Below are 9,723 nucleotides of genomic sequence, written 5' to 3' on the forward strand. Positions count from 1 at the left end.
CCTAAAGTTCAGTCTTGCTAGGTATTGTGATGGGGGGCCCCCTGGAGGGTTTTAAGCAAGAGAGTGAAATTTAGCCAATTGTTTTGAAGAGTTCATTACAGCAGGTTGCGGATAAAGAATTTGTGAGGAGGGTTTGGATGCAGAGAGACCATTTAGGTGGGAGGTCCAGAAGTTCAAGTGCCAAGCGTGACCGTGAGTCCAGCCTAGGTAAGGGCACAGGGAGAATGTCGGGGAAGGTTTCTGCCCGTCCAGCAGCTCTGTTCCAGGAGAACCATGGGGAAACAGGTTTGTTTGAGACGCGTTGGGCTTGCAAGGCCCGGGGGGACGTACCGAGACTGGAAGCTGGGAGATAAAAATTTAGTAGACAACCAACAGCATTTTAAAAGGCACAGAAGTGAACGTGTGCGTCAGCCCGAGCTTTAAAATCTCTCTCCTCCTCCCGGACTCACCGCGGACGGGGCCAAGGTCTCACACAGACTGAAAGGCGCATGCGCACGCCTACTCCCACGGGCGGCCCCTGGGCGGCAGCTTCCTGCTTGCGCACGCGCGATGTGCGGCGGTCGCCATGGAGACGCGTGGCCCTGGGCTGGCGCTTAGCTCCTGCGGCCGCGGGTTCGGCGGCCGCGGGTTCGGCGGCCGCGGGTCTTGGGCTGCCCCAGGCGCAGGTGGCGGCCGGGAGGGCGGATGGACTGCCGCGGTGGGGCCGGGGCATCCGGGTACGGCGAAGAGGGCGAGGACGACGAGGAGGAGGAGGAGGAGGAGGAGGAGCGAGAGGGTGACCCTGCGAGCTCGCAGAGACCCAAACTGCCCCCCATAGCAGGCAACGCCTTAGAACTGAGCAAACAGAAGGTGAAGAAGAAAAGGAAGAAGAAGAAGACGAAAGGGTCGGGCAAGGGGGACGGTAAGAGGCGCAGCTAGCGCGGCAGCCTCAGCTCCCGTGCCAGAGTTTCTTTCTTCCTTTCTTTTTTTAAAATGTTTTAATTTACATGTGTTTATTTTTGAGAGACAGAATGAGACAGAGCATGAGCGGAGGAGGGGCAGAGAGAGGAGACACAGAATCTGAAGCAGGTTCCAGGCTCTGAGCTGACAGCACAGAGCCTGATGTGGGGCTCGAATCCACCAACCTCCAACCTCGGAGATCATGACCTGAGCCGAAGTCAGACACTTCACCGACTGAGCCACCCAGGCGCCGCTCCCATGCCAGGGTTTCTTCTCCAAGGTCACCTCTCCCCACTCCTCACAGAGATCCCTCATCTACTTGCAGGACCACTTCAGACCAGAAACAGAAACTCGCCAGTCCCAAACAGAGGTCCTCCCACTTAACGCAACACAGTGATGCCCCAGCCCCACCCATAAAAACCATAGGTGTCCACAGAGACCCCAAATCCTGCGTGGAGAATTCTCTACAGCCTTGGAGACCCTCTACCCCACAGAGACCCCCCACATAGCATTATTCCCACAGAGGGTCCCAGCTCCACACAGCAACTCAGCTTTGCACAGACACCCTCTCAATTTCCTAATCCCTCAGCTGGAACTCAGAATCTTAAATATCCCCGCCTTGTCCACAGAAATTTCAAGCCCTCCTGCAGAGATCCCCTCATCTTCACACACACACACACACACACACACACACACACACACACACACACACTTTCCCCAATCCTAAAATACTAAGACACTAGTGACCAACATGCTCAGAAACGCAGGCTTTTGCCTTCTGTCTCATGTGCTCAGGACACCTGCCCTAGATGTTAGACATCCTGTAAATATATATAAAGTATCTTTACTGCACAGACTGTCTTCTGCCCACCCCCCCCCCCTTGCCAGGGCCAGCCATCAGCCACACACACACCATCACACTAGTCACTGCTACATACTCTTATACTCCCCAACACCCTCAACAACAACCCCCTTATATCATTATAGTCACCAAATAAAACTCAAGTACAGATACCCCATCAGGCACAGCCTTTCCCAGTCTACACATACACATGGGTCCTCTGCTACACACACACATTCATAAACCCCACCCCACCCCAGACACTTCCTGCACGCATGTGACTCTATGCCCTCAGGTTCTGCAGCATTATGGACACCTCACATACATACACACAGCAACACACGCCACAATCCCACGGGCTACCTGTATCTCACAAATTTCCTCTCCCAGAACCGCCCATCCCCCCGATTTCTCAACAGAGGCACTGAGCACCCACGTTATGGAGAGTGCAACCGTGACATGGAATGCACCTGCCTTTGTCACTTGCGTGGTCCCTCTCTGGGGACCGTCCTTGATCCTGGCACAGCAGCCCTGACCTGCAGCATGGTTAGTGCCTGGTTCAAGTTCCTGGGCCCTGGCCCATTGGCCTGCAGAGCTGGTACCCCCTGGCAAGCTGGGGGCAGAAGGAGCGGCAGCCTTCCCCATGTCATCCTTGTATTTGGGGGAGGGAGCCACGGGAAGATTATAATGGCTCCTGCGGGTGGAATCTTCACAGAAAGGCAAGAAAGAAATTCTGCAGTTTAGGTCCAAAAGCCCCACGTGTATCTCCAAAACCAAACTGGGAAACTTCTTGTCTTTTTGGCTTAGCTTCTGACTCGAGACGTTGTAATGGCATGTAACTCATACTGTCAGCAGGGGACACCGAGTTGTTTTGGGGGAGTAGGAAGATACAGAAATGCCCAGACAGGATTTTTTTTTCTTATTTTCTCTTGTTTTGGGAGGGATTTCTGTCTCCCCAAAAGTAGAAGGATGAGCTGATGAAAGAGCCATAACTCACAGTATTTTATATGAGTATTCTACAATTCAGAAATGCTATTAATATAAGAAATATCAGCACAAGCCACGAAGCAGAAGTATTTCCCGGCTTGGCATAATAGCGCTTTCCACAATCAGATGTAGGGAGCGTCTCTGTTGTTCTCATTTCTCCCATCACGAAGAAGTCTGCACTAGGGGTAGAGACTCCTGGAAGCGGAAGGTACTCGATGTGCATGTGGAGCATGGCGGAAAGAACAGGGCACTGGGAGTCAGGCCTGTGTTCAAATCCTGGTCCTGCCACTCACTATGTGACGTTGCTTGAGTCAGACTTTTTTTTCTTATTTATTTATTTATTTATTTATTTATTTATTTATTTATTTAGAGAAAGAGCACGAGTAGGGGAGGGGCAGAGAGAGAGGGAGAGAGAGAATCCCGAGCAGGTTCCGTGCCCTCAGCACAGAGCCCGATACAGGGCTCGAACTCACAAACCATGAGATCATGACCAGAGCCAAATCAAGGGTCGGACGCTTAACGGACTGAGCCACCCAGGTGCCCCCGTTAAGACTTCTGGAGTCTCAGTTTCCTCAGCTGGAAAATAGGGCTGATAGACTTTATCCAGAGGACCTGGCCTACAGTATGTGCTCAGTAAATGGCTCCTCCTCCCCGCAAAATGACCTGACGGAAAGCATAGAGCCAGTGCGTGTGTACAGGTTGGTGGGCTTGGCTAGCTGAGCTCTAGGTCCCCAGGGGCCTCCACCCCCTCACATCTTTGGTGACTCGGGCATCGCAACCGAGCAGGCGGAGGGCAGGCAGCAGGCTGACACTCGTTAACACCTTTCATCTGCTCAGCAGATAAACATCAGAGTCGAGGCCTGAAGAATCAGCAGCTGTCCTCATCCTTCCACGACATCTTAAGTCCCCGCAAAGATCCCGGCCCGAGGCCAGAGCGCAAGCAGGACAAAGCTGAAAGCAAGCCCACGCCCCCTTACTCCTCCACTCGAAGTCTCCGCTCTGTCGCTGAAATAGAAGAGCACCTCGCCAAGCAGGTCAACGAAAGCCTGCGTTGGGATGGAATTCTCGCCGACCCGGAGGCAGAGAAGGAAAGGATTCGCGTATATAAACTGAACCGGAGGAAGCGGTACCGGCTCTTGGCCCTGAAGGGCCTCCACCCTGACCCGTGCGCCGAGGAGGACCCGGAGGGCCGACCCTACCTCCCGGAGACAGACGGTGGCCCCGACGGCAGGAAGGCCCACCACCCCGATCCCTTCTTCCGAGGCACCGTCACACATTCTGACCTGGCTCTGCCAGAGTGACCATCCACCCCCCGGACACCCACCGGCTTGCGCGTTGTCCTCCCCACAGGTTTACCCGTTAGAAAAGAATAATAAAAAGAAATCGGACCTCCGTCGGAAGGAAGCGGATGTCTGGTGTGTCGGGCGGGTCGGCCTCTCTCCTTCCACCAGGGCGTCCGAATCGCCCCGGGGGGAACCGCAGTCCCTTAACCTCCGCAGTATAATGGACAGAGCTGCTTCAGGATTTTTTGTTTCTTTCTCAGACAAGTTGGCATCTCTTTCTTAATTTCTCGTCGCAGATGTCTGTCATCTTCCCCTCAGAAAGAGAAAGTGTGTAGATGATCTCAGTTCTAAATCTTAAGCTAATTTAGTGGGTAAAACACAGCATGCTTCTCTGGGCCCGAGAAAAGTGCCTCAAATATCCTGGAGCCTTTTTTTTTTTTTTTTTTTAAATTACACACACTCCCTGCCCTGATGTGGTTGTCAAAATAACTGAGTTCCAGAACTCCAACCCTGGGAGATAATTATGAGAAGGCTCAAAAGGAATATTGCTTCTCTTCTAAATATGGTCCTCCCAGAGAGCAAATTGCTGGTTGCCAGAGGGGAAGGGGTGGGGGCAGGGGGGAAGTGGGTAAAGGGGCCCAACTGCTCAGTGATGGCTGGTAAGCACACTTGTGGTGGTGATCACCTTGTCGTGTGGGCAAATACTGAATTATAATGTACACCTGGAACGCCGTAATGTTATATACGAATTTTATCTCACTTAAAAAATATATATATATATTGTCCTCTAATCCCTTAACACGGGATTTTAAGCAAAGTTCTGGAGGATTAAAAAGACCTTACTATGCTACTTGTCCTAAATTAATATCCTTCCCTCGCACGAGTATTTATTGAGTGAGGGCCATGTGTTGGGTTAGTTTGGGTTTTCCAGAAGCAGATCCCGAGACAAAGACCCCAATGCAACTAGATTATTTGGGGGGGTAAAGGAAAGGTCAGTAGAGAAGGCACAGGAGGGAAAGTCCAGGGACACTGTTAAACCAGTTTCCATACTGGGTAACTGGAGCTTATCCAGCCCGAGAGTGAGGGAGCTGGGCTGTTATACTGCCCATAGGCATTGGCTGAGGTGTGGTGCTGGGGGGCGGGGGGGGGGTGTTAATTTCCTGTCATTTCCATCCTGCCAAAGGTGTGGGCCTTGAGGCCTACTTCCGTTGGGGGCACGGGGATCACCCTCAGGCACAAAGATGCAGCCCTCGCGAGGGGTCCAAGGGATAGGGTAGTTTCTATGCAGCATAGTGTAGGGCCCAAGAGGGTCAGAGCGGAGGTCTAAGATCAGGTCCCTGCCTTCTGAGGAATTAAAGACCTGCAGTGTACTCAGGAAAAGTTGAAAACCAATACAAAACATCACAATGCCTTTTTGAAAGTTAAGCACAAGTGGTCATCTTGGTCCCTGTTAGCCCCAGCTGACCGAGCAGCCTTCTTCCTGCCTTAAACGGCTGCTTACCGAGTTTTCACGTTTGGAAGAGGCCTGTCCTCCCCTGGAGAGCCCCCCTGGCAGGGGCCCTCGAGCAGACAGCAATGGCCCTCTCTGCGTGGCCATCCAGGTTGAAGGGCAACCATGGAATCACGTGAAGGGAACATGGGCTTTGGCGCGGCCCCAAGGGGAGAAGGACAGGGGACATGTGTTAATGCTCAGCCACAGGACCTTGCCCGACACCCCAGTGCTCAAGGTGAAGACAGCAGAGGGTGGAAAGCTGGGCTGCACCTCCCATGGTCTTCGGGTCAGCCACAGTGTGCCTGAGGGAGTGCGGCGCACGGAAGGGTCTGTGGCCTCAGGATGTCTTGGTCGCTTTGCATTAGAGCTTTCTTTCTGTGGGTGGTGAGAGTGGGGATGGCCTGTGGTCACCTTTCTGCTATGAGACAGTCTGGCATAGTGGTAGAAATGATGAGTTCTGACGTCAGAGCTGAATTTCTCTCTTTCCCACTATATGTGTGGGCTGTGTCACCTCGGGCACACGGAATGGCCTCTCCAAGCATGAGTCACCGTATCTGGAAAGAGGGACGCAGATACCTACCTCAGTGCCGTGAGAATCACATGCAATAATTACTTAGGGCATTTGGCATAGCGCCTCACCCCCTGGGAAGCACGCAATCCATAGTAAGAGTTTTGGCGATGATGTTTTGGGCCGGGGTAACTCCGCAGCTGTTGGAGAGACCGGCCTGGTACTGGTGTAGAGCTCACCTCATCAAAGGGCGAGCTTCACAAAGAAATGGGGACTCAGTGGCTGGCCAATTCAAAGAAGCCACAAAACAAATTCCTGGGGGTGCAGCCAAGAGGGAATGTGGGAGGAGTGAAGCCAGGGTCTCAGAGTCTGGTGTCTGGGGGGCCTTGGGGCCGAACAAAAAAGTGCCTACTTGGAACTTGGAACCTTTTTATTACGAAGTGGTTTTCCATCTTGTGAATATACGCCACATTTCAGTCGCTGTGAAATGGACACATTGCAGTTACCTCATATGGCTCTTGTGAATAAAACTGTCATGAGTGTGCTCCTTTTTGGACACGTTTTCATTTCCCTTGGATAACTATCTCCTGGTATTTCGTTGTGGTTTTATTTGGCATTTCCCTGACATCTAATGATGTTGAACACCTTTTCGTGTGCTCATTTCGCATCCATGTATCTGCCTTTGTGAAGTGTCTGTTCAAGTCCCTTGCCCATTTAAAAAATACGTATGTATTTTTAATGTTTATTTTTGAGAGAGAGAGAGAGAGAGCGTGTGAGCAGGGGAAGGGCAGAGAGAGAAAGAGAGAGAATCCCAAGCAGGCTCCACACCGCCAGTGCAGAGCCCGACGTGGGGCTTGAACCCACAAACCGTGAGATCATGACCTGAGCTGAAATCAAGAGTTGGATGCTCGGCCGACTGAACCATCCAAGTGCCCCCATCGCCCATTTTTAACAGGGTTGTTCATCTTTCAGTGTTGACTTGTAGGAGCTCTTTGTATATTCTGGATATAAATCCTTTGTCAGATGTAAAATTTTTTTTGTCTGGATTACCTTTTATTTTCTTAAAGGAGTCTTTGAAGAACAGAAGTTTATATAGAGAGAGTTTGATGTATCTTTTCTTCAGATTTTCTATTTCATTGTGTCAATTCGGTAAGATAAGTTTGTCAAAGGAATTTCCCCTTTTTAACTAAGCTGTCAAATTCATTGGCATGAAGTTCTTCCTAATATTACCTTAGTATGCTTTCGGTGCCTGTGAGATCTGTATGCAAATCATGGCATTGGTAATTTGTGCTATTTCTCGATCAATCTACAAGTGGGAACTGCCCCACACAGTTACTGATAATTGGGGTTACTGCAGGGTCCCCTTTTTCTTCTTTTAGCCTGCTGACACCTGTGTGATCAATCCTCTGTATGAAATCCCCTCTGCTGGAAATATCCAGTATGATTTGGGCCTTGCTGACTGGACTCTGATTGTCATACATGGTTTATACCAGCATTTCTTAAAGTGCATTTCAAAAAACATTAGTGCTATGTTTTTTAGTCCTTCATTAGTCCATGAAATGCTCATGGGTCCTCTGGTCCAATGAGTTTAGAATATTCTGCAAACTAGATTTTCCCTATTGAAGATTCTCCACCCACATTAACATATCAAAGGCTAGGGTAGTTTATTGCACAGCAAATATTTACTCCTCCCACATTCACGGGGGAAGTATGGTTCCCTGACCCACTGATGTTAGGTTTGACCATGCAACTTGCTTTGGCCAATAGAACATGCATGGAAGTGACTGGGTGGCAGTTCCTAGTGCAAACTTTAAGAGGTTTTGTATGTTTCTACTTGCTCCTCTGGGATCTTTTGACCTCTTGCATGAGAAGAATGTGCCCCAGATAATCTCTCTAGCCTGCTTCAGAGACAAGTGGAATGAACCTGAACTCAACACCTGACCTTGGGCAGAACTGCCCTATCAGGCCTATAAACTTTTACACAAGAAATTAATGCTGCTGTGTGCCACTGCGATTTTGTGGCTGGTAAGCAGCAAAAGCTGACTAATGCAGGTGTTCTAAACACTAGCGGTTTTGTTTTGTTTTGATATTTATTTATTTTTGAGACAGAGAGAGACAGAGTGCTAGTGGGGGAGGGGCGGGGAGAGAGGGAGACACAGAATCCGAAACGGGCTCCAGGCTCTGAGCTCTCAGCACAGAGCCTGATGAAGGGCTCAAACCCATGAACTGTGAAACCATGACCTGAGCCGAAGTCAGGTGCTTAACCAACTGAGCCACCCAGGTGCCCCACTAATGTGGGTGTTCTAAAGAGCCCTGCAATGAACATATTTGGTATTTTCAGGTTTTCATTTTCCCAAACTTATTTTTTTTTAATGTTTAATTCATTTATTTTGAGAGAGAGAGAGCAGTAGAGGGGCAGAGAGAGACAGAGAGAAAGAATCCTAAGCAGGCTCCATGCTGTCGGCATTGAGAAGAGCCCAGTGTGGGACTCGATCTCATGAACTGTGAGATGATGACCTGAGCTGAAGCCAAGAGTTGGACGCTTAACTGACTGAGCCACCCAGCACGCCTTCCCAAACTTACTTGATCACAGAACCTCCTTTTGGTCCATAGAAAGAACTCTGGGAAGTAGTGTTATGCACACAACACTTTGTAGTGATTATACTCTAAAACAAAATTATTAGAATTTAATTTTGAGGGTCACCTGGGTGGCTCAGTCAGTTAAGTGTCTAACTTCGGCTCAGGTCATGATCTCACGGTTCACGGGTATGAGCCCCGCGTCGGGCTCTGTGCTGACAGCTCAGAGCCTGGAGCCTGCTTCGGATTCTGTGTCTCCCTCTCTCTCTGTCCCTCCCCTGCTCGCACTCTGTCTCTCTCTCTCTCTCTCTCTCTCTCTCTCTCTCTTTCTCTCAAAAATAAATAAAACATTAAAAATTTTTTGAAAAGAGGCGGTTTTTTTTGCAATATGATTTGTTACCTAATCAATAAGGTCATTCATTTTTCGCATTTCTGGGAAGTATACCAAAAAGGCTTCCTAAGATTTATCATATTATTAGGGGTGCCTGGGTGACTCAGTCAGTTAAGCATCTGACTCTTGGTTTTGGCTCAGGTCATGATCTCACAGTTTCGTGAGTTTGAGCCCCACATTGGGCTCTGTGCTCTGTCTCTCTCTCTGCCCCTCCCCTGCTCATGCTGTCTCTGTCTGTCTCAAAAACAACAAACTTAAAGTAAAAAAAAAAAAAAAAAAAAAGATTTATCATATTGTTAATTACACCTACTACTTTTTCCCTTGAGATACCAGGCTTAATCTGATATTCTCAGAAAGATACTTTTCGAGGGAAAAGTGAAATATTAATTTCAATATGTATTTGCTTCTCTCTACATACACACACGTACACAATTATAGCTTTAATCTTACACACTTTAAGTATTTTTCCAACAAAACCTTGAAACTGCTATTAGCTCATCCATTTTATGGGAAATTTACACTATATAACCTAAGTGGCAATATCAGTTCTTGTTGTCATCCCTACCAGCCAAATTAGACTTCATTTGTGTTAAAAAGAGACTGGCTTTAAATATATATACGTATGATAATATAGAAATGATAACATGCATTCCTGGGACATACTTGAGTTGTACCTCGAGGACTAACAGATAAGGCACAGAGCCT

General features: G+C 49.1%; 1 protein-coding gene across 3 annotated transcripts; it reads left to right on the forward strand.

Annotated features, from left to right (window-relative positions):
* The first annotated feature begins 579 nt into the window (after positions 1-579).
* Positions 580-4,171, forward strand: CE1H17orf97 (chromosome E1 C17orf97 homolog). Of its 3 annotated transcripts, none has more exons than XM_011289014.3 (2): positions 580-901; positions 3,605-4,171. In XM_011289014.3, exons 1-2 carry the CDS (start codon positions 685-687, stop codon positions 4,066-4,068), a joined length of 681 nt encoding a protein of 226 aa, XP_011287316.1. In that variant the 5' UTR covers positions 580-684; the 3' UTR covers positions 4,069-4,171. The 3 variants fall into 3 exon arrangements, 2 of the variants coding, with proteins under 2 accessions (XP_011287316.1, XP_019672933.1); XM_019817374.2 differs by having other exon boundaries at positions 585-901; positions 3,608-4,171; XR_002148956.3 differs by lacking the exon at positions 580-901 and adding an exon at positions 1,068-2,326 and having other exon boundaries at positions 3,608-3,740.
* The last annotated feature ends 5,552 nt before the right edge of the window (positions 4,172-9,723 follow it).

This window comes from Felis catus, chromosome E1 (assembly GCF_018350175.1).
Source record: "Felis catus isolate Fca126 chromosome E1, F.catus_Fca126_mat1.0, whole genome shotgun sequence".
In the NCBI taxonomy this organism is placed as follows: Eukaryota; Metazoa; Chordata; class Mammalia; order Carnivora; family Felidae; genus Felis; species Felis catus.